We start from the raw sequence: 25389 nt of genomic DNA on the forward strand, positions 1-25389 counted from the left end.
GAGTGCAATCTATTTGTTTAAACGTTCTTGGCATTTTGTATCATCTTACTCTTTAGCATCTGCATAGGTAGAAGGAATTCAGGAAAGCAATTCTAAGGAGAAACTGATGTAGTTACTTCACAATTACGAACTTAATAGACTCAGAGATAGAAATATACCACTATGTGAGGTATGCAAGTTTGTGCACACATTATGGGAACTTAGGCTTTATATCCATGACCTTTTTTTCTTTTTTTGTAATTTATGAAGGAAATTCCATGGACTGTGACCTGGAATTTAATAACTAACTTTACATAAAAATTAAGATTTCAATGTATTCTTCTCTCCTAACTTTGGATGTTTTAAATCTTTAGGCTGTATATCTCTTGGGATTTCTTGTTAATAATAATAAAAAAATGTTTGTTTTCTTTATAGGTTTAAGGGTGATTGAAATACTAGAGTATTAACTGAAGATGCCTGGTGATATTTAGCATAGATTGCCTTGTGGGAGAAATAAGGTGGATTTAATGATTTGGATAGAAGTCAACAGCAATTAAAAGTAGCAATTAAAAATATAATGTGAGTCTGGTCATGGCTCAGATAATCTAAGCATGTTTTTGTTTTAGGCAAGTAACATGTCGCGTTATGCTGTGTCACCTTTTTGCAGAGTGTGTAGATATTCTAGACGTAATTTTTTACCTTTATTATTTTCAAGGTCAGATAATCATGAAATGGTAACTTCAAGATTGTGAAATATCATTAGATTATTTAAAAATGAAAGATCAGTTCTTCAGTACTCTCTACTGCCTGTAGGAATTACAATGTATTTTTATTTTGCCTTGGAAAATGGAGTCTTTAGTTTTTCTGCAACAAATGAGATAGAATAGTGAGGAAACATAACTGAATAATTCTTATATCAGAACTGAGATGAAAGGCAGGCAGGAACAAAGGAATCAGGTTAAGATGGGGGGGGCAATGGCTAGTATTCTGTTGATTATTTGCCTAGCAAAGGAAAGAATGTTTGGCTTTAGAGAAATATAAATGTTAAAGGAAATAAGTATGTGTGAAGACATACTACCTTTTATACTTTAAGAGTACATTTAATAAGGAATATGACAAATATAATCTGTGTACTTTTTTTCCTATCCTGCATTTGGTATTTTAGGGTAAAATTTACTAAGGGATTAAAAAGATTTAAAATTATGTTGGATAAATATTCTTCTAATTTTTGTGATGCCAGGCAGACATCCTTATCTCACTTATGTGTTTTGATAGCACGGGATAAAGCTTTCTAAGAATTTTCATCTTCATGGCTAATGGACTTTGAGATTTACAGATTTGTGTGTCCTTCCCCTCGCTCCTTCTATCTCCCACTTCCTTTGAAGTTAGGTAAAATGAACACAGGAAGACCTGTGCTGAAAAGGAACATTTCTGATTCTTGTAACTATTTTCTTCCCTTGTTTTCCTTTCTTTCACATCCATATTTTGAGAGCAACATAATGAATATAATAAAAGAGTGGAAATTGCATTGAAAACCAATTCTCTCAATTAGCAGGCCTATTTCCTATGTCGTGAATTTCAAATATTTCTTTCTAAGTAAGCATTTGTTGCAGAATATTTTTGTGTGTATGAATAACTTATTTTCTTCTTTCCTATTTTAATCCTTAGTCGGTGTACAACTTCCATTTTATCATAACTTTGTTCATTCATCAGGGCAGGCATTTTCCAAAGAACTGATGATGTAGTGATGATTTAGTTTGAAGGAGACATGCCCCAGTCAGGTTCATACTAGTGGACATCACAAGGAGATGTTGGCATGTACTAATAGACCTCCTCCTACTTCCTTGAAGGTATGGCGCTCAAGCTTATTCATTTTCTTCCTACTCCTCCTACTGTCATTGTCTGTGACAGCTTCACTCTCCTAGATGATCCATCCAACATTTTACTTTCTCATTTACTTGACTTTCTCACTCCCAGTGATCTTTGTTTCTCCATCCAATCTCAGATACCACTACCTGAGAGAGTAAAATACTTACCTCTAAGTATGATGTATAGACCTCCTTTCCTGAGCACTCTACACTATTGGAAATAATAACCCATTTATTCCACAGTTATTTCATGTCTGTCACTTCCTTATAATACCCTCTCTTCCCTTCTTTTACCCACAGTCCTTCAATACAAACCATCAGTTCATTTGCCTCTCTGTTCATATGAATTCTGTCCTTGTTTGCTCACCTCTTTTGCACTGTGCACCTTAGTACAGTGAGCACCTGTAGTTCTAATTATTTTTAGCTAAGTTGCTTAGGCTGTCCTTGAACTTTCTATACTCCTGCCTTGGCTTGCTCAATAGCTGGGATAACAGACTGTACCACTGCACCTGCCTTTTTGCCATTTTGAATATTTTCTGTTTAAAATATTTTTTTTAGTTGTAGATGGACACAATATCTTTATTATTTTTTTTTCATGTGGTTCTGAGGATTGAACCCAGTGCCTCACTCACATGTGTGAGGCAGGCGCTCTACCACTGAGCCACAGCCCCAGCTTGAATACTTTTGAGATATTGGCATAGAGTTTTTTCTTTAACAAATTACTACTTTGATATTGACATGAATACAAAGTAGCCTGTCTTCCTAGTGCTAATTTGTTTTGCTCTGTTGGTTATGTTTTCTTAAGTAATATAGCAAATTAATAAAACAAGAAGGTGATTTAAAAGACACCTAATTTCGTATCATTTCAAAAAACCTGCTTTGGAACATACACATTTCCTTGTGTTGCCCTTCGATGTCTATTGTGTTATTTATATAGGTATAATTTAGGACTTTATTGATACTTTGACAGCCTCATCATTTCCCATACGGGTTATAAACATATCTCTAAATAGGCCTTTTGAGCTCAGAGTAAAAGTCCAAGTTCTTTTGGTGACTTGTAAGGTTTACAGGATCCTGCAGCACAACCTGCCTGGTTGACTCATTTATATTCTTCAGCCCTTTATCCAAACACTCAAGTTGGAGACCTTTGATTTATCTCTGTGAGGATCTCATTGATTAACCTATATAAATTGTGTGTCTTATAGTATGCTCATTTCTTTTTCTTGGTTTTATTTTTCTCTATAATAGTTATTTACAGTGTACTTTAATTATTTATTGTGTACCTATTCCCATTAGAATAAAGGTTCCCCATGGGAAGAATTTTTATCTCTTGTTCACTGCTCTATTCTCAGCAATTCGAACAGTGTGTGGTATTTAGTAGTCACTTAATGTTTGCCAGATAATGAGTGAACTCTGCCTCTTCCAATCCATGTATTTCACACTGCACTAGATCTTCAAAAATTCTTCTGGGGAGGCTAAATGTAGAGTGGTGCTCTACCACTGCATGACCTGGCCTTTACATCTTCTGTTGTATGTTGCTGTGTCTCACTCTGGGCTGAGTTCCTTTCTAATTCTTTGATTTTCTAATCTCTTATTTCCCTTTTCCATCTGACTTGGGCTTTCCTGATCCACTCTGTCAAGGTAGGTGTTCTTACTTTGAGTCTCTTGGTTCTGTTACAGAAATTAGACTGCATTGAAAATTATTATTTTCTTGCTGTGTTTCTCCTTTCCCATATAGTTTGGTAATCCCTGTGTCAACATTACCTAGAACTAGACTCTGAATTGAATGGTAACTAAATGAATCAAAGACTAAAGCTTTTTTATGTTGCTCACAGTGCTAATTTTCATAGGGTATTTCTTGTATTGAGTTTTCATATTTATTTTGAATTCTACTGAAATAGATTATTTAAATATTTTTTATACACACTTAATAATTATTCATGACATTTTGCATTTGAAAAATGTATTATTTTAATACATTATAATTATTGTTAACTTGCAAATAACTTGATATGTTACTATCTCTAGTGAATATCATGGATTGAATTTATAGATTTATGGGATGACATAATGAAATTGTTCTCCCAAAATAATAGTAATCATAGCAATTGTGTGCTGCTGTTAATAGGAGAGGTGTGATTAATTTGTTATTTTGTGGATAATCTTTATGCAGCAAAAGATAAATATTTTTGATTTTCAGGGAAGTCTTAAAAGCAGTCAACAGATTTCACCTCAGGAATTCGTCTATGAACTCAAAATGGGTTCTGAGGATGAGAGACTTGTGACATACTTGGAGTCCCTCCGGGTGTCTTTGACCAGCAATCCTGTGAGGTAAGTCATCTATCTCAACATTTTCAGGGCATGTTTGCAAATTAAATACAAATGAAATAATAATGATATCTGTTTTATACTTTTCTCATGATGCTTTCAAATAGATAGCTGGTATACCTCAACAGTTTCTCAAAGTCAAAGTTGAATACATAGTATTTATAGGCACAAAGAAATACTCTCAGTAGTACTTTCTGTATTAATTATTGAGTAATATATAGCTCATGGAATTAATTTGTTTTCATAGATTTTTTAAAATGTGAAGATTTTCTCTTAAGAGAACAGTTATAGTCAGAAGTTGTTAGTTTAGTGTGACTGAATTTCACCCTGAATTTTGGTATTGTATAACATACTTGCTGATTCTTGTTTGACACAGCCCCTCCCCCCAAAAATCACTAATTAATTTTTTTCCTTTGTTTGAAATGGTGTCTTTGTAGATCCATAGTTTAGTATTGCTATATTTAGCAAATAAAAATGTAGGACACATGGTAAATTTGAATTTCAGACATACTAAAAGATTTATTTATGTGAATCCCAATTTAATTTGAGTGTCTTATATTTACTTTAGCAGTACTACATAGGTATTTCTACAACTTTTATACTTTTGGAGTGGGGCTAATTTTTGGTGTCTTTGAGAAATAATTGTTTAGAAAATAAAAAAAAAATCCATTAAATTTTGATAAACTGGGCATATTTAAAATTGCCAGATTATTAACTGATAGAAGACAGATTTTTAAAAAAGTGAAACATAGCATACCTGATGTGTATCATTCATGTTAACTTAAATGGCTGTAAGGAGAGATAGCAATCTGTATAGAGGCTGTATGCTAATGCTGAATTACTTTGGTGACTGATCCAGAGCATTCTTGAAAAATCTAAGCAGAAGTTGTTATGAAGTGTTCAAGCAGTTAGATAATTTCTGAGCCTCAAGGGTCTGAGGCAGATCAATCACTGCATATGAATATGTGCTGTATTTTCATGAATACATAGTCTGAAGGCTTGAATGGCATGCTATAATTGAAGGTTAATGATGTAGAAAATATATTCTAATAAGTACTTTTTTCGTCATTTCCTATGTTTAGATATATTGTAAGAAAGGCCTTGACACAAGCATTTAAAACAAAAAGACCATCTCTGGGGTTTAATTAATAGGAGTATGAAGAATAAACAATCTTTATTTTAGTCTTTACTTGTCCACATTTTATTACCTCCAAACTGATCTTCAGACTTTCAACTAATGGGCACGAAACTAGGACCTTCATATGTTTTAGTTACTTTTCTTTACCAGGCAGTGTTTAGCATGTAGTGATTGCTCAATGAGGCTTTAATTTTGATCTTCTTTAGTCTTAAGGTGGCTAGTGTTAGGAGCTGTGGTTGAATTAGAGAATTTAACAGGTATATTTGTAAGTGACGTGTTTTTGTTTCCAGCTTAATCTATACCTATAAAATGAATTAATTCAAAAATATTTATTGAACACCCACTGTTTTCCAAGTATCATGTTAGATCCGTGGGGCTTGAGTAAAAAAAAGCAAATCCAATCCCTGTTTCTATGGAATTTAAATGTAGAAAAGAGGAATTTTGGGATCAACTAGGGAGGCAGTTCTCTCTATTTCTGTTTGTGTGTTAGCCATGGGGCACTGGAGATAGCACTGGAGATATAGTTTCTCCCTATAATTTGAAGTAGTGCCCCTCCCCTCACTACTATTACCATTCATTCTTCCCCTCTCCTTTTTGTGATGATATGATAACAAAAGAAAACAATATTGAAAGATTTCATGTTTACATATTAAAATGGATTGGATTATTTTTTTGTGATTTTTATCTAATAACAACTAGTAAATTTTGCTGTATGTTCTTATTTTTAAAAATATGATATAAGCAAAATGTTGTGAAAATATTTCCCCAAGGATGGACAGTTCTAGAATATATTACTTGAAATTCACCAGGTTTTCTATGAGGTTCTTTAAAATTAAAAAATGGAAAATTGTATTGTTGGAGAATTTTTTTTTCTGAAATTGTGCCCCTTAACATGTAGAGAAAAAAATTGGCAAGATACTTGAGTAGTTCTTCTAGTGTTTCAGTTAGAGAAATTAAAACTTGGAAGTTCTTGAAAATCCTGATGATTACCATATGCCTGTTAATGGAAGTCAATATTTTGGGCTGTCTTTGAATTTGTTATTCCTTTCATTTTAATTTAAGTTTCATTATATATGTATTACTTATTAATATATCATGTGGATTTATGTCCTTTTGACTTAGTGTGAGTAGAATTATCTTTGACTAAGCTTCTGAGACTTTCTTCTTGATATTTTATATATTTACCAATATTAATGTGCCTAGCTGTTTACCCTCATTAAAATTGCTCTTTATACCTTTTCCTAAATATTAGGAATATCTGTTGTAAATATTATAGGAATAAGTTTTTTAAGCCTGTCTAATAATCTTTGTTTTTATTTGGTAGTTTCATCTTTTTGTAGCTATAGTAAAAAATATTGAAATTGATATCTGATATTTCATTTTGAATTTTCAGTCTGATTTTTTCAAGTTCTTCTCCCCCAGTCTTCCTGTTTCTGCTCCTTCTCCTCTTCCTTCTTTCATTCCGATATTCTTACTTCCCTTCTGGCTTACCTTTTTTTGCATACATTTTAAATTTAATTTCATTTTCTCTCATTTACTGATTTAGAAGACAAAAAGTCCTTTCTGATCTTATAATAGCAATGGGATTTAATATGCATATACTTAAAATGAATGAAATTAATCAATAATTTCTTCTCTTGAACCAAAGAATAGTTTCATATTGATCCTTCTTCTTTGATTAATATGCTGGTTTTAAGTAACATTTTAATTATATTTTTTATAAAGTGGAATATTATTGAGTTACACTACAAATTTGTATGTGTACAAAGTGTACACACAATCTCATTATTTTCTGATTTCTGTACTTTTCTTCACTGATTATTTATGCTTCAAGTGTATTATTACTATCTCTTAGGATCTGTTGCTTAAATTCTGTTCTTCATCTGAAATTATCTTTGTCATTACTTTTGAAGGCAAGCCTTCTCTGATTTATTACATTGAAGGTTTTTAGTTATCTTTTCTTAGCACGTTGAAGGTAAAATTTTTCTCATCTTTTCATTGCTGTTTATGAGAGCTTGGCCTTTTATCTAAAACTCTTTGCAGTTAATCTGTCCTCTTTCTCTGCCTTTTTAAATGATATTTTCTGTCTTTGGTGTTTTCAAGTTTCTTTTATGTGATAGATGGTATTTCTTATTTATCCTGATAGACATTTTATTTTATTTTGCTTCTTGAATATGATTGGTGTCTTGTGCAAATTCTGTGCTAACCAACAAGGGCACACAAATCAGTGAAAGATAGTGAAACTCTGTTCCATGACAAAACAAGAAAGGAGATTTCAATCTTGAGCCCAATGGATGGGACATATGTGACATGCAGTAGAATTGAAATAATATGAATTTTCTTCTGCGTTCCTTTCTTCTCTCCCACCACAGTCTCTGGAGACTTAGCTCCTCAAATGCTGAGGGAAGGCTGATGAAGGTCATGTTTGCTTGAGCAGGAAATGCGCTCTTGGCTTGGAGTGTGCTCTATTTTTTTCTCTCTTGCATGCTTTCTTTTGCCTTTCCCCCATAGGATTCTGATTGGTACCTGGAGAATTCTTGAATTTTAGAGTTCTCTTTCACTTTTTCATCTTTTTAATTCTCTCTGGTGCATCCTGGGCATTTTTCTCAGGACTATTTTCCCATTTACTAAAGCTCTCTTCAGGTACGTGCAGTATCCTAGTGGCTCATGTGTTTTGGTTTCCTGATATTCTTCCATGGGCTCTGTATGTGATCAGCCTGATTCATCTCATCTAATGTTAGACTGTGAAATAAATGGCTGCTTTTTAAAGAAAATATTTATTTTTTATTTGTAGTTGGACACAATACCTTTATTTTATTTATTTTTATGTGTTGCTGAGGATCAAACCCTGGGCTTCACACATGCTAGGCGAGCACTCTACTGCTGAGCCACAACCCCAGCCCCCAAATGGCTGCTTTTAAATATGTAATTTATTCAAAAAGTTAATTCCCAGAATATAAACTTTAAGGATTTTATTTTAAAATTCAGTAGATTTTGCAATCAGATCATTAATTTTTGTTTTGTCAGACTGGCTCTGTAATTTAGTGTAACTTTGGTGGATGGAGCTTTGAATGGGATACAAGTGTATGCTGGTTTTGCTCTATAGGTGTGTTAATTGCTTTGTACTCCCCTGTAAAACTGTTCATTTAAAGTTTTTTAGTGCGCTTGCTAAGGGTTGGTGAAAATAAATGCTTAAAATATGTAATAACATTCAGCAAAGGTGATATATTATTCTGACACAGGAATATAAATTGGATCTGGATACTATACCATATTAAAACTGACTTTCTAAATTTAAGTTATGAAATTTTGTTAGTTTTATGTGTTCAGTGATATATTCACACCTTTTACAAAGCAGAAAATTAACAAAAATATAGGAAAATTCAATAGTCCAATATAACAGAATATGTATTCTTGTAATTTCCCAAAGCACATGAATTAATCAATATAAACCATATTCCATGCCATAAAGTAAAGTTATCAAATTTAAAAGAATTAAAATCATACTTGGTGTGTTCTTTGACCACAGAGACTCAAACTAGAAGACAGTAAGATAAAAGAAAATCTCCAATGCCTTGGAAAATAAGCACACTTCTAAAAAAAATCTATGGTCATGGAAGTTTGAAGAGAAATAAATTCTGAACCTAGTGAAAATATAACCTGATAGCATTAAAAACACAGTAGAAATGAGGAATAGGCTTAAGTCAGTAATTGCTACTACTACCTAAGGAATCTTGGGTGGGGTTGCTGTGGTTGGAGAGCAAAATAAATGAAAAGCAAGCTTTAGAAAGGATTTACTAAAAATAAGAGCAGAGATTGATTAAATTGAAAATAGAAACAATGGAAGAAATCAATGTGACAGAGCTTGTAATTTGAAATGATTAATGAAATTAACAAATTTGTAATAACCTTGACGAAGGAGGAAAGTATAGACAAGATTTCAATGTCAAGTATTAAATGAAATACTAATCACAACAGACCCTGAATAAAAAAGAAATAATGTTTAGTGTTGTTATGGGTGTAGTGTCAGCGTGTACGCCAAGGGTTCATGTATTGGTAGCTTGCTCCTCAGTGTGGTGACATTGCCGGGTGGTATGAAATCTTTACTAGGTGGACCAAGTGAAAGGTTGTTGGATCACTGGGTATCATCCTCTGAAGGGGATTAGGATGTTCTTGTAGGACCCAGTTAATTCCTGGAGAGTGATTTAATATAAAAGAATGAGCCTGGTCCTTCACTCTTCCTTTCTGTCTCATCCTATGATCTCGTTTTATTGTGCGGGATATGCTCCCACCATTGAGATGCTATTATCCTTTGGATCCTCAGCAGAGACCAAACACATGGGGCTACTTGATCTTGGACTTTTAGCTTCTACCACCATGAGCTAAATAAAACTCTTTTCTTTATGTAGTATCCAGTCTCAGGTATTTTATGAGAGTAACAGAAAATGGAGTAGTATAACTGAACAACTGAACACACAAACTACAATTGAGATGAAATAGACCAGTTTTTGGAAAAGCATGAATTACAACAAGAACTCAAACCTTTGAGGGTCCATGACCATTAGGAAGTTAAATTCCTAATTTGAAAATCTCCAAAAAGATCTTCAGGTATAGATGATATTATTGGAGAATTCTACCACACAGTTAAAGAAGAATCAGTGCCAATTCTATGCATTCATTTCCAGCAGCGAGCAATTCACACTTATTTTATGAAGCTGGTGTTACCAGATCATTAAACTAGAAAAGACAGTGGCTCAGTAAAATAATGGAAGAAACCCCAAATTGGACAAATCCATCATAAATGTAGACATGAAAATTCCTATATAATGTACTGTGTTGACAAGCCTAGAAAAATTATATAACAAAATTCAACACCTATGGATAAAAACTCTTAGACTCATCTGTCACCATGTAAAACCAATTAATATTTAGCAGTACTAATGTTTGAGATACTTTAGTTCAGGATTGTTACGTTGATCAAAACAGAGAATGCACATCTTTTCAAATGCATATAACATAATAATGCTCAATGAAGGCAGAGTATTATCAAGCTTAGCTAATGGTTTTGCTGTATCCTGAGCAATACACACAAAAGAAGACTACAACTGGATCTGCCAGGTGCTGCTGGGTGACGCTATGGGAGTCGAGATGCTAGTTATATCATTTTTCTCTTACATGGTAAGACATTTGGGGCCAGTGGATAAGATGATGTGAATGTAGGTAAACACAGCGTTTACTGGCCACAGCTGATTGCCTATAGGATACTCAGTCACATCAGTTTCTGCCAGGGCAGGCAGTATGCACCACCTTTGGCACTTAGTCCCAGATGAACTAGGACACACCTCTGGTTCTCATGGGTAACTATGAGTTGCTTTGACGTCCTGCTGAAGGGAATGCATGGTATCTTTGGAATCTTGGCATTCTACATTGCGACCTCTTAAATTCCCCAGCACCTGTGGATCTCAAGTCCCAAGATCCCTGTGCCCTGACCCAAGATTCTGGCACCCACTTACCTATATTCTAAAGATACTTGATGAGGCTAAGGATGAGTCTCTCACAGGAGTCTTTTAGCCCCAAACAACATATCTCAAACAATCTGAATCCACAGGAAACTTCTGCTTTTCCCCTGGCTCTGAGTCTTTCCAGAGACTATTGTTCTCTGGAAAAAGCATTAAAGCCATTGGACAAGATCCTAAGGAGAAGGGGTGCTGTGGGGTAGATGGAAGTTCGGTGTGGATCACTGCTTTCAGCATGCTTGTCCAGTTGTGGCATGTTATTCTGTACCCAATTGCTTTGCCTTGAATAGAACATGTATTCTGTTAATGTTCAGAACAGCAGGAAGATTCCCTGCCACTGGTCCAACCAGTGCCAAGGATTCCTTGCTCAAAATTGGCATAATCCATGATAAGCACTGAATTCAGAAAAGGAGGTAAAGTTTTCTTGCTACTGTGTTGCCAGCACATTCTGGGTATGATGGGGAGGCTAGAGATCTGGTTTCCTATAGAAAAGTGAATGATATACATCAATGAAAATGAGGGCCAAAAGGTGATGAAATGAATTAAGATTGTCTTTCATTGGATTCCAGGCTTCAGTTTCTAATACTTAGTGCTGAAGGGGTTTTAAACATGACTACAAAACTCTTTTATATGCCTCCCATCAAGGTGTGAGGTTTATATCTCCTGCCTAGAAACCTGCATAGACTGGTAACTACTTCAATAATAAAATATGATGGAAGTGATACTATGTGACCATGAAGGCTGAGTCATAACAGGCAATGTCGCTTCTGCCTTGCCCTTGCACTGGAACCGTTGCACTGGAGCCACAAGCTGCCAAGTTCTATGTTCTATTATACTGAGATTGCCACACTTGGGGGGAAACACAGCTGCATGGAGAGGACTCATCTATGCACTCTGGTTGACAGTCCTGCTGAGCTCAGTGTGTAAGACATCTCAACCCAGGTGCCAGACATGTGAATGAGACTCCTAATGATTCTAGTTCCCAGCTGTCAGTCTCCCTCAAGTCTTTGAGTCTTCCTAGATGAAATACCAGAGAACATGAAGTAGAGGCAAGCCATGCACCCTGTATTCTGTCCTAATTTCTGACCCAACAGAAACCATAACCATAATTCAGTTGATATTTTTCACTACTAAGTTTTGAGGCAGTTTGTTTTTCAACAATAGTGTCCAAAACAGATTTTCATAATAGTGAAAGCCCCTCCCAATCCCTTACTGAAAAAAACTAATATCCTTGAGGAAAAAACATCTGTTTATTCCAGTTTATGCCAAATTTTTTAAAAAAAGGATTAATGATTACTTTATAACATAAAGGGGCAGATTTTATGCAGAACGCATTTGCAGTTTGGTTCTCAGCACAAAAAATCACATGCGAAACAATGTGTATTCACATATTTTTTTTTATCATGAGAAAAACAGTGTTCTATGTACATTATTAAGATAGGTTTAATGAGTGGAATTTTTTTGACACAGATGTTTCACTATATGAAAATAAGGTATTTATATGCTATTAGAGGGGATGGATCCCACTTTCCAGCAAAAGCAATCCTCCCCATGGATGCCTCTCCCCCCCCCCCCTACTCCCACAAGAACCAGTTCTGGGTTCCCTTCTCTCAGGGGTAATCTCTGTCTCTCTCTCATCTATTAAATAAAATTCACGTTTTCTCTTGCCTAGCTTTTCTTGAGTGTTTAATCTTGAACACCAGGGGAATGAGGACTGGATCCTGAAATTAAAGACTGGTATCATCACAACCATACATTTAACTATTCATCCTTCCTTCCAGCCATCCATGCCTCTAACTACTCATTTATCTGTCCATTCATCTATTTGTTCATCCATCCACCCACCTACCCACCCACCAATCAGTGAAAAATCATTGACCAACATTAAGTGAAAACCTCCTAGGTGTTATGTTCTTTACTAGGCACCAGACATACAAAATTAAATTAGATAGATACAGTTCCTGTTCTCACTTAAGATAGTTCAGAGGCGAGGAGAAATGCTTATAGCATAGAAGTATGATTGGTGGTTGTGGTCTTTGTTTTTTTTTGGGGGGGGGGGTCTTGTTTTTTGATTTTTGGCTTGCTGTTCTCATTATTTATTTATTTTTAGGTAGCATCCTTAGTTGGTGTTCCTGCGTAGGATGCATGGTAAGAGTAGTAAGACTAGTGTAGGTCCTCTGGGGCCCCGCTCCTGCCATGAGAAGGCCTTCACAGACCATTATAAGTCTTGAGGGACATTGGGCATGGGGGATTTGGTCAGGTAAAATCAGCCCACCATGTCTTCACTGAAGCAGAGGTGGAGGTGAAAGTCCTGCAAAAAGGAAAGAGGAACTCAGTGGCCTGCTGTGAAATACATGAGTTGATGACCTTGAACCACCCAAATGTTATGCAGCTCTTTCAGGTCATTAAAACCCTTGAAAATGTGGAGCATACAGGTAAGGGACCACTGAATCACCACATCCCACCTAGGGATATGCAGGAGGAGGAGGTACGGAGATTGTTCATGCAGATCACATCTGGCATGTGTTACTGCTACAAGATGTGCATCTTGCATTGAGATCTGAAAGCTGGGAACATTGTATTGGGTGTCAGAGGCAAGAACAAACTCATCGACTTTGACTTAAGTACCAGGTTCAAGTCTGGAAAACATCTGAACAAGTTCTGGGGTACTCTTCCATACATTGCACTGAAAGTTGTCTGGAAGCAAGTACGTGAGGACTCCCCAGTGGACAGCTGGAACCTGGGTGTCATTCTGTATTTTATGTTGACAGGGAGGTGCCCTTTTAGTGTATCCACCATTATGGAGCTGAGGAGATAGATCTTGTACCTCAAGTTGGAATTTCCAAAGCATATCTTTGTGGAAGCACAAAGACTCATCAAGTAAATCCTTAGAGGACAGCATCACAAGGCTCTCAGTAGAGGAAATATTTGAGGAGTCATAGCTGAATCAGGGTGAGGAGTATTTATCCTTTATGATGTGCCCCTTCCTAACCTGTTAGACCCCACAGTATTGACAGTCAATCCTCTTTGACATGGGTTACTACCCTTACAATATGTGGGTGTCTCTATACAAGAGAAAGTTCCGTGATGCGATGGCTACATACCTCATAGTCCAGTACCAGCTAAGCCAGGGAGCAGGCTACATGTTATGGATGAAGCCTGTTGGTTGGAGGGTTGTACCTCACCCATGGCCCATGGATCCTTCCAATCTCCCTGTCCTCTCAAAGAGGACTGCAAGTAAGCCTGCCCTTCATATGATCCCCTTGCCCTGAGGATGCCAAATAGGGCAGAAGAGCATCAGAAGAGCCAGTGTGCCTGCCATTAGTCTCCTCTTCCTGCATCAGAAGACCCCAACTCTTAGCCTTGCCTCACAGTATGGCTCTGTATCTGATGTGCCCTAACCCCACATTATGTTACTGCTGGGCAATTTTTTTCCCAAGATGACAACAGAGTACATTCCCATGGCAACAGGAAGGGCTGGAAGTGGGTGAGGCAAAGGATCACTGCCTTCTTTGGACAACTATTCTGTTGCTTGCTGTGTATGAGTGAAAATGTTGCTACAATGCAAGGAGAGCAGAACCCAGCTCAGTTTAGAAACAGGGAGGTTTCTGTATATATTTCTTAATAAATTTGTTTCTCTCAAATTATATAATCAAATTATTGATATTCCAAAGGTTACAACAAAAGAAAAAGGTGGATTCAACAGGTAGGTGTGTGTGTGTGTGTGTGTGTGTGTGTGTGTGTGTTCCCCTGGTCTGTCTTTGTCTCTTGATTCTAACTTTTAAATAAAGAAAATATTATTCAAGTTTTGGGAAAAAAAAAAAAAAGGAGGATGCTCAGGGAGAGGGCAGGATCCCATCAACCATTCTTTCTTTGACCTGGGCTTCTGTGCCTCCTTCTGTTTTAGTGTGATAGACTCGCTCACCTTGAGCCCTCACCTTTAGATGGGAACTTACTTGCCTTGAGTGAGTGTAGAGTACTCACTAGCTTTGACTTAGTGTGTATGGGGACTTGATTCAGTGTGGATGGATACCCATTATCTGGTGGACTTTGCCAGAAGGAATTCATTTCCTAGTCTTCAGGTCCCTCCTTGAGATGTGTGGAGACCGTGGTTGTCAACTGTTGGAGAAATCACATCTGAGAGTGCGTGCATTGGAGGCCCCAGAGTGTTCTATGGCATCTCTGTAATATCATGTGCAGGGAAGGGAGAGGTGGGTCTTGGGCAGGGGGTGGGCGGGTTGTCTGTAGCAGTGACTGGGTACTTCACTACCTGCCATGCAGCCTCCCCACCTGAAGCCACCTCATGGTCGCTGCTAAAGGTAGTAGAGAAGGAAGCACATGGGGTTTTGGGAGTGGAGATGTCAAGCAGTCTTCTGGATGCTATTTACATAAAAGCAAAGTATACAGTGTGGAATTGCTCTTAACTTTGGGGTCGCTGACACTGAATTATATTACATGAAGTATACACAATGCGTAGAAAGGTTAGCCAGGATGGGAAGCTACAGGCATCTTCATCCCTGATATCTCCACAGGGGTGGGCCCCCAGAACTGCTCTGACAGCTTCTTCCTGCTCTTCCTCTTAGTAGTCAGAATTAGATACCTTAACAAAAAATTTGTGTCACATGTGTCATTTTAACAGTTTGTCATTTTTTGGTAGGACCCCAATTATGAAATTATTAGATACATAGAAGTTTTTTTATAGAGAAAATTCTTGAATAATTTTCTGAAGAAAAAAAATCTCAAGAATGATAAATTCCCCTAAGGCAAAGCCAGTTCCCAGCTTGAAGCAGGGGCACACTGTATATGGTCAGACATTTTTTGATCCAACTGTCCCCTAGGGAATGGATTGCCTAATTGCTTCCTGAAAGGTTACAGAGTACAGGAGATTCTTGGAAACAGGAGAGGCAGAATGAGGATCATGGAGAATTGTGCCTCAGGATGAAACCCAGGCCCAGGTGGACAACTCCATGCCCACATTGGGACAGTAACATAGATAGATGTGCAGAAATTCTGGAGCATGGTAGGGAGGCAATGTAGAAGAGGAATGTCTTTTGTGCATTTTGTGTGGCTTGATCTCAGAAACTGGAATTTTCCTCTAGGCCTGTTCTTAGGCTGGAATTTTCCTCTAGGCCTGCTCTTAGGCTGGCACTTGTCAGTCAGGTGTTCTCTCTGTGAATATCCTAGAACAGATGTTGGTCTCCCCTTTGTGGGCTTTGTAACTCCCCTCTCTAGGTCAGAAGGAAATGCTCTTTCACTTACTAAAGTACTGGGGCCCTTTCATCAAATAGTACCCAAACCATCGGTGCCATCCCTCCAGATAATGCTCAGTTTTCCACAGTGGGCACCAAATGCCTGTCCTCCCTGAGGCTTCCTTTGGTCCACAACTTCCTGTGGCCTCTTCTTGCCTGCTGGCCATAAATGCAGTTTGGTGGGGATGTATATTTGTGTCAGTGCAAGTCCCCAACTCACAGGAGGCCATGGGCAGCATCTAGTCATCCAGATGTGACATTTGTCTTCATATCCCCTGAATAGGAGCATACCTTCGTTGCACTGGGAGAGCTAAATAAACCTGTTGTCTTTGTAAAATATAAGGCCTTAGGTATTTCATGAGAGTAATAGAAAATGGAGTATACAACTGAACAACTTTAAACACAACAAACAACAGTTTAGATAGAATATATCAATTTGTGAAAAAGCATGAACTACCACAGAAACACAAACAGTTACAGGGTCCAATGACAGTTAAGCAAATGAAGTTCCTAATTTGAAAATCTCAAACAATGATCTTTAGGTACAGACAATGCCATTTTACCAATGTCCCATATGGTGAGTAACACACAGGAACATCTAGGGTTGACACCTTTACGAAAAACTAGAAGGAAGACTTGGAGCATTATCTTGATGATGACATCACGATCTTAGACATATATTTTCCAAAAGTATGAGAGAATGTATGGGTTGTTTTAAAGAATTGTCTTTGTGGTACTTTTTTATGGCTGCCTTAAGAAAGTCATATACATGGGGACTTATTAGAGCCCAACCAAGGTGGTATAGCCAATATTATATTTGATGGTAAAAGACTGAATGATTTTCCTTTGAGATTGTGAACAAGATACGGATGCTTACTCTCAATACCTTTATTCACCAGTGCTGGAAGTTCTAGCCAGGGCCTTAAGGCAAGAACAGAAAATATAAAGCCTATACATCACAAAGGAAGAAAGCATTCCTTTTTTGAATATGACATGATTTTACACAGAGAATTTTTTAAAAGTTTCCTAGAATTCTTAGAACTTATTAATAAGTTCAACAGGATTTCAGGATTCAAAATAAATATTCATAAATCAATTTTATGTCTTTATACTAGCAATGAACTTGTAGAAAATTAAGCTGAAAACACTAGCATTTACAGTAGCTTAAAACCATAACTGTTGGTTCTAAGAATTTATGGCATGGGCCTTTAATACTGAAAAGTGAAATAACGGTGAAGGAAATCGAAGAAAACCCAAATATATAAAGAGACATTCCATGTATATGAATTATGAGATTCAATATCATTTGTTTGTTCATTTGGGTTGTAGGCAGAACCCAGTTCCTTATACTTGTTGGAATGAGGGTCCTACTTCCTTTGTAGCTCTTTGCTGAGGGACATTCTCATTTTCAGAGTATACCAAGAATTTTGGGGTTTTGTTCCACTTTACTTCATTTTCAGAATCAGTAGGGCAGGATGAGTCTCTTTTATTTTGACTTTTCCATTTCATTTTCCTTATCCAGTTTAGTTTTAGTTTTTAAGAGTCATGTGATTAGATTGAACTACTTGGGTAATTGGGATGGCCCTACGCTGAGACTCCTATTGGGAAGTGCTACTTGGTTGTAGAAGTTTTCCTTATGGTAATTAAGAAAGAGAAGAGTTTGATATCTCCTGTTATAGAATTTTAAGAGGCAGATTTTTAACCTGTCCCGCTGGGTCATGCCTATAATCTCAATTTGAAGATCTTCTGATTAGCAACATTTCCTGCTTTGCTATGTGAAGCAATATATTTATAGGTTCTGGGGTTAGGTTGTACACATCTTTTGGTGGGCAGGGCAATTACCCTACTTACCATTCATGCCTAGCCCTTTGATGGCTTCCTGTTGCCTGTGGCATCATATATAAGGTTTTCAAGATTACACCCTTTCCTCCTTGCTTGGTTTTATTTCTGATTTAGCTACCTGTGGTGGTCATCACAGCCATATCTTTTATGGCTAGTATCTCTGTATATATTCTCTCCTTAGAAACCTGTCTCCTTTCTATGACTTAACTTTCAAGAATTAGGTCAGACATCAGTGGCTTTGAAGTCAGGAGAGAGAGAGGGGCGGGGGGAGAGGAGGGAGGGGGGAGGGGAGGGGGACACACTCATACACAGAGATGTTACTTTCTGTTTCCATAGTACCATGATCATAGGACTTATTGTGTTATGGAAATGATTTTGCTTCACATTTGTTTTAACCACTATTCTGTGATGATTTCACTGGCAGAAAACATATTTTATTTAGTTTTGTGTTTCTTGTATCTAGTGCAGGATCAAGCACACAGTGAGCACTTAAGAAAAGACTGACTGAAGTTGTTAATGAACACTTTGATTTTTAATGGTGATGTAGTTACACCCTTTGAGCAGTCAGTCAAATTCTAAAGTCTGATGTAGGACAGGGACTCCAGATTCTTCATCCTTGGTTCAGTATGGATACCAGTTCCGAAATCACAACTGATGGTTTCAGCATGAAGGTTGAGACAGGCTCTGTAATGTTGTATAGAGGAAGTGCTCCTATTAGGACCTTTTCTGTATTATGAAGTAAGGTCATAGGCCTGGGTATCAGCACCCTTAAATGATATTTCTAAGTGTTCTTAACATCTCTTGGCTGGCTCTTTTCTTACATATAAAAATAAAAGAAGATTAAGTTTCATTTTAAACCATTTATTGAGTGCTTAGTCTGTCTCACTGCTTGCTCAAATAAGAAATGCTTCCTATTCTTACAGAATTTCTTTGGGTAAGTTGCTGTTATAGACTTATAGATTTAATCCAGTTCTGAGAATCCTTGGCATCTTTGTCTTTTCCTTCCTATAATCACATTTGAGAAGATAGGTAACAAGTTTAAACAAAGTAAGGGTGGAAACTTACTTGATAGGACTATGCTGCTTTTGCCTAGGAGGGAAATCTGATAACTAACTAGTGTCTCCTTTGCTCTTTGAGGTGAGTAGTGGTGTTTGTTTCCTAAAACCAGAAACATGTCAGAAACTACACAATTTTGAATTCACTGTGTCTCTCTAAGCAATTGAAAAACCAGCCTCTATCTCAGAGCAAAGCCTGTCCAAGGAAGGGACATGGCCTTTGTCCTTGGAAAAACCCACAGAGCACTCCTAGGCACATTCCCATCCTGATAAGTTGTTTATCTACAAATAACAGGAGAGATCTGCTGCGCCAGGTGTCCCTGACTCAGTCAGGCTAGGTGGGGATCCATAGCAGCCCCCTAGCAGCCACCAATCAGCATGAGACAGGGAAATACCTGGGATGCCAGATAACCCTCCCAGTAGTTTATGATGGTTGATAACATGTTGGGAAACCATGTAGTTCAGCAGTACACCCCTCTTGGCTTAAACCAATCAGTTCAAATGAATACCCCTTTTGTACTGACCAATCACCCCTACCCAACTTGTTCCCGCCAGTGAATGTGCTAATCATGTTTTAGAGTTGTTATTTGATTTTCCAGCGGTGTGTGATGATTTGCTAAGAGATGCTATGATGTATGTGAAGTCCCTGCCCTCTCCAAAGAATGTATAAAACTGCTGCAAACCCTGGGCTCAGGGCCTCTCAGCGCCACCAGTTGCTGTGTGTGTGCGCGCAGAGGACCAAGCTAGCTCGCGATACACACCTCTTTGCTGCTTACATCCATCTTGGGTCTCTGGTGGTCTTTGGGGGTCCCGAATTCGAGCATAACACAATAACTAAATTTCAAAAACCAAGCTACTTTTTAATGTTCAAAGGTGATTTGAACTTTGTGATTCTAAACTTTCTCTTGTCCCTCCACCCTTTCTGTTGGGTGCAGAGCAGGCTGAACTGTGTTGTTTGCTGGGCAGGCTGAACAGATGTAGGCTGCAAGATAGCCCAGGCACTCAAACCCCCCTCTATCTGGTCCTTTATCACCTGTTTGCCTCAAGTCTGAACATTCAACCCTGCTTAAGGCTGAACACTTAATCCCTCCCCCCCCCTTGGGCCAACAAGGCAGCTTGCAGACCCAGAGGCCCCATTAGATTTGGGCTATAAAAACTCCCTCCTGCCAGGCCCCCTCTCTCTTGCTCTTTCTCTCTTGCTGTCTCTCTCTTGCTCTTTATCTTTCTTACATGCGCTCTTTGTCTCTCTCTTGCTCTTGCTCTCTCCCTGTTCATCTCTTCTCTTTTCTCTCTCTTTCCTTCTTTCCTTTCTCTTTGTTGCACTGCTGCAATAAAGATCTTTTGATTGCTCCGAGTGTTGTGGTCACTTTCCTTTCACTTTCTCTCTCTCTTTATGAAAGTTTTTTTTTTTTTTTTAACCTCTTTACCTACATTGAGACTCCTACTGGGAAGTCTTAGTTGTAGAAGTTTTTCTTAAGATAATTAAGAAAGAGGAGAGTTTAATATCTCCCGATATAGAATTTTAAGAGGCAGATTTTAACCTGTCCTGGTGGGTCATGCCTGTAATCTCAAACCATATGGGAGGCAGAGGTAGAAAGATCACAAGCAAGTTCAAGGGCTCTTCAGCAACATAGTGAGACCTTGTCTCAAATTAAAATTTAGCAACATTACTTATAAAAAAGTACTGGGGATGTAGCTCAGTGGTAGAAGACCTATGATTGTAATCTCTGTAAGACTGGAAAAACGCCGCACCACACGACACAGATTACCAAAGAGGTTTCCGCTTTATTACAAAAGGCTGTGTGTTTATATAGGTCTAAGAGAGGTAGCAGGGGCTGAGGTAGATAACAGGTCACCCCTTTATTGGCAAGCTCTTCCATATGTCAGTTCTGGAGCCCAAGAAGTTAATTCTAATTGGGGCTAAGGCTTCCCACCGGCAGGGTTTGAACATTGGTGCAGCAGGAATGTTTCGCTCCAGTGAAAGAAACAAAGAGGGTAAAGAGGGTAGTTAGACGCCATGTTGGGGTTTTTTTCTGGGGTGCTGCGCTGTTATATGTTTTCCCACCAATCTCCATTCTCTTTCTTTCTCTCTCTCTCTCTCACACACACACACACACACACACACACACGCACACACACACAGGGCACATTTTGTGTTAAATTAACATTTAGCATGTTGTGTTTTGGTGTTTTCCAATACAAATATCATACTGATCTCTCATTTCTATTCATGAAGAAACAGTATTAACACAGTGCTTATTCAACCATGAATACAGTTTATGGTCAAGTCACAAAATGCTGATGGTGCTGTGCTGACAAAAGGCAAATAGTATAGATTTTATTACCTGAAGATTGATCATTTATAGACCAGTTTACAGTTTTTTCCTAGGTTGTTTCTTAAACTGATGATGACAGAATTTTCACTTTTGGAGAAACCTATGGTTTTCAATAAACCTCTGTCAAGATTGTGGATCAGCCTTCTCAGTATCCCTTATTATCTTGAACATCTTTCCAGAAGATAGGAAGTGATATTTTTACATCATTCTTAAAAATAATATTGTTGAAAATAGTAGGGGTGGGTGAAACCACTGAGAGGCTGGGTTTGTGAATGACAACTTGCTAAACAATATGCTGGCCTCACAAGTCTTAAAATATGGAAAATTTAGTTTGTGTTTTAATGTTTTATTTAGTAATAGTTTGTGTCCTCTCTCAGTACCCTGTTGTTGAGAACCACAGTAGGAATGGCCCCTGGCATTTTGCCAGAAGTAATGGTTGAGAGGGGAGCCATTGAGATTGATGGTTATGTTAAGCTGTGTATTCAATTGTATATAGACCCCTGCTGTCCCCCTCAGGTGCCTGCTACTTTGGAGTTCCTGGGGAGTTCCCATTGGTGGGTGGAGTTCTGGTGGAGGGAGTTCGGGTTGGTGTGTGGTGTGCCTGGAAGGGCTGCGTGGGTGGCGGTTCCCATGAGTTTGGAAATGAAGTTTGTTCCTGCTTGAGTGGCTTATGATTTGTGCCCAGCCAGACTGGGGCACCCTGTCACACTTTTGTTGTTTTTGGTATCTCTAATGAAATGTAATGTGTAACCTGGTTATACTTTATAGTGTTGCCCACCTCTTTGATTTTGTTGTTGAAAGATTAATTCCCACAGCAAATTAAAACCTGGAATATAAATAAATTTTGTATTATTTCTCTTCACATGGAACTTTAATAAGTTTTCTTTGATAGAGAATTAGTTTACATGTAATATACATGAGTAGGTGTAAATTTTATTTTAATGATTTATATTCTGTAGTTTAAAGGAGAGGTATGTAGTGGGTTTAGAAATAGTTGATTGGGGTCCTATTATTCTAGTTATAATTATTATGTTAGGAATGATAAATTTTAAATGGCTATGTTGTATTTTTAATTACTCAGATCAGAGAGCTTTACCAATTTACATGGATTGGCATGTTTTAATAAATTTTATAGTGGGTCACAACATAAGCAAAATTAGTGCAAAAAAGTCTTTGTTGTGCTAACATAATTTAAAATCACTTTGTATACTTTGGTATAAGGCAGTTTTGTGAATATTAACTTTATTGTGCACATTGAAGGTAGCAGTATGAATAATCAGAAACTATTTATATTAGCTTTAGAATATATTTATGGATATACATTGAATATAGAGTGGTTGAAAATTCACTCCAAACAAAATATTTAAGGCCCACTGGGGAAGTACTAACTCTTGGGGGCCGAAGAGCACAGATTCTCTATGCATCTCAATACCAACTAAGTTAGCTCTCAAATGATTCCTTATATGTTTGATTTTAAGCTTCTCTGCTGCATGTGAAATAAGAATAAATACAAAATAGAATGTCAACAAGGCAAACAGTTAAGCAGATGCTTAGGTGTTCTCATGAGACATGAAAGCAAGATATGAAATGCCTACAGGCAGTCTGTCTGTTACTGATAATGCAGAGTAACTCTTCTTTTTTTGAAGTAGCATCTTGATTGGAAACAGAAACATCTATTTTAACTGTTTTAGTCATAATAGCAGGCAGGTTTCAGTCTTTTGCAGGGAGTGTCTTTCTTATGTTTGTGCATTTTTGAATTAGTTATTCTGTGACTTTTCCTGGTTAGAGAATAGATGAATAAAATCATCTTGACAGGGGAGTGTCAATATAAGTGGCAAGAAATATGCTGTTTAGATTTTTTTTTTGTAATATCAAATTCTGAAAATTTGTAGGTGGGCAAGCTGTGTTTCAGAGTACAAATGAAGAAAATGGATTTTAAGCACTGAATTTTTAAAATGCATACACATACAGAGGAACATAAAAATTCTACACATAATGGGGTATGGTGATATTTTAATTCATATGTATATTGTGAAATGTTTAAATCAGGTTAAACATTTCTATCTCTATCTTTTTTTTTTTTTTTTTTTGGTACCATAGATTGAATCCAGGGCCTCTTAACCACTGAACCACATCCCCAGCTCTTTTTATATTTTAGAGACAGGGCCTTGCTGAATTGCTGCTAGGGGCCTTGCTAAGATGCTGAGGCTGGCTTTAAATTTGTGATCCTCCTGCTTCATCTTCCCAAGCTACTGGGATTACAGGCATGCTTATAAAAAATTTCAAAATTCTTTTGGCTTTTGAAGGTTCTGAGTATATAATTGTTATCTGTAGTTACCCTCTTGTTCATGAGCACAGCAGGAGTTCTTGTTCTGCCTCAATTGTGACTTAGTACCCTTTGATCAACATTTCTGCATTCCCCCTACTCTCCCCAATTACTGTAAGCTCTCTTCCATTTCCTACTTCTGTGAGATCAACTCTTCTCCATTCCACCTATTTGTGAGATCATGAAGAATTTGTCTTTCTGTGCCTGGCTTGTTTTCATTTAATAATCTCTAGTTCCATCCATGCTGTCACAAATGCCAGGATTTCATCCTTTTAATGGCTGAATGGTATTCCATTGTGTATATGTACCACATTTTCTTTTTCTTTTTTTTTATTAGTTGTTCAAAACATTACAAAGTTCTTGACATATCATATTTCATACATTTGATTCAAGCGGATTATGAACTCCCATTTTTACCCTATATACATATTGCAGATTCACATCGGTTACACATCCACTTTTTTACCTACTGCCATACTAGTGTATGTTGTATTCTGCCTTTCCTATCCTCTACTATCCCCCTTCCCCTCCCCTCCCCTCCCCTCCCCTCCCATCCCATCTTCTCACCCTACCCCATCTACTATAATTCATTTCTCTCTCTTGTTTTTTTTTTTTCCCCTTTCCCCTCACTTCCTCTTATATGTAATTTTCTTTATCCATTCCTCAGCTGATGGATACTTAGATGTTTGCCTATCTTGGTTATTGTGAATAGTGCTGCAACAATCATGGGAGTGCAGATGTCACTTTGACACACTAATTTAATTTCCTTTGGATATATACCCAGCAGGGGGATTGCTGGATTATGTGGTAGTTGTGGTTTTGAAATTCTGAGGAACCTCTATACTCTTCCCATAATGACTGTGCTTACCAGCTGCTCCTACCAACAGCTTGTGAAGGTTCTCTTTACTTCATATCTTTGTCTTGTAGTTTTTTTTGCGCTTGTTGCACTTTGCACTTGTTGTATTTTTGATAGTAGCCATTTGTGCTAGAGTGAGGTGATGTCTCATTCTGGATTTGACTTGTGTTCTCCTCATGATTAGTGATATGAACATTCTCCCCTACCCCAAAGCCAAGTCCCCAGAGGAAATGTCCTCCAGCCACACTGCACCTGCCTCCAGCCACCACTCAATTAATCCCATCTGGGATTAAGTCCTTGATTATGTTAGAGCTATAACCCCATCATTTCTCTTCCAATCTTTTTTGCATTGTCTCACACTTGAGCTCTTGGGGGGACACCTCACATCTAAACCAATACACAAGTCTTATATTTTGTCTTCAATCCATTTGGAATTGATTTTTTTCTCTAAATGGCGAGAGGTTAGGAGTCTAGTTTCACTCTTCTGCATAAGAATTCCCTAGTTTTCCCAGCAATATTTATTGAAAAGACCTTCTCTCCATTGCATATCCTTAGCACTTTTATTGTAAATTAGTTTGTTGTTAATTTTTAGGTTTACTCCTAGGCCTTCTGTTCTTTTCTTTTGGTCTATGTGTCTGTTTTTATGCCAATATCATGCTGTTTTGATTATATGTTTTACTCTTGTTTAATTGGAAATGTTGTACCTAAAATAAAAAACAAAGTAATATTATGACATGTGACTTACACAAACTTGTTTTTATACTTTGTGATGTTCTATTTTTGATAATTTGATGAAATTTTGTTTCTAACATTTTATTATTCAAATTGTATGCATATATAAAGTCTTACATACAAACAAATATACACCTGTGAACCCTAGTATAGCTTTTTTTTCC

At 37.3% G+C, this 25389-nt stretch overlaps 1 protein-coding gene across 3 annotated transcripts in view; it reads left to right on the forward strand.

Annotated features, from left to right (window-relative positions):
* The window catches only part of Diaph3 (diaphanous related formin 3), a 481958-nt gene that overhangs the window by 110520 nt on the left and 346049 nt on the right, over positions 1–25389 (forward strand). For all 3 annotated transcript variants that reach the window (XM_046466464.2, XM_058586107.1, XM_058586106.1), the window contains one exon: positions 4048–4178. In XM_046466464.2, the coding sequence (XP_046322420.1) occupies positions 4048–4178 (131 nt within the window). The remainder of the gene's footprint in view (positions 1–4047; positions 4179–25389) is intronic.

This window comes from Marmota monax, unplaced genomic scaffold (assembly GCF_021218885.2).
Source record: "Marmota monax isolate L192 unplaced genomic scaffold, Marmota_monax_Labrador192_F-V1.1 WCK01_AAM20220418_F8-fsc00049, whole genome shotgun sequence".
Classification (NCBI taxonomy): Eukaryota; Metazoa; Chordata; class Mammalia; order Rodentia; family Sciuridae; genus Marmota; species Marmota monax.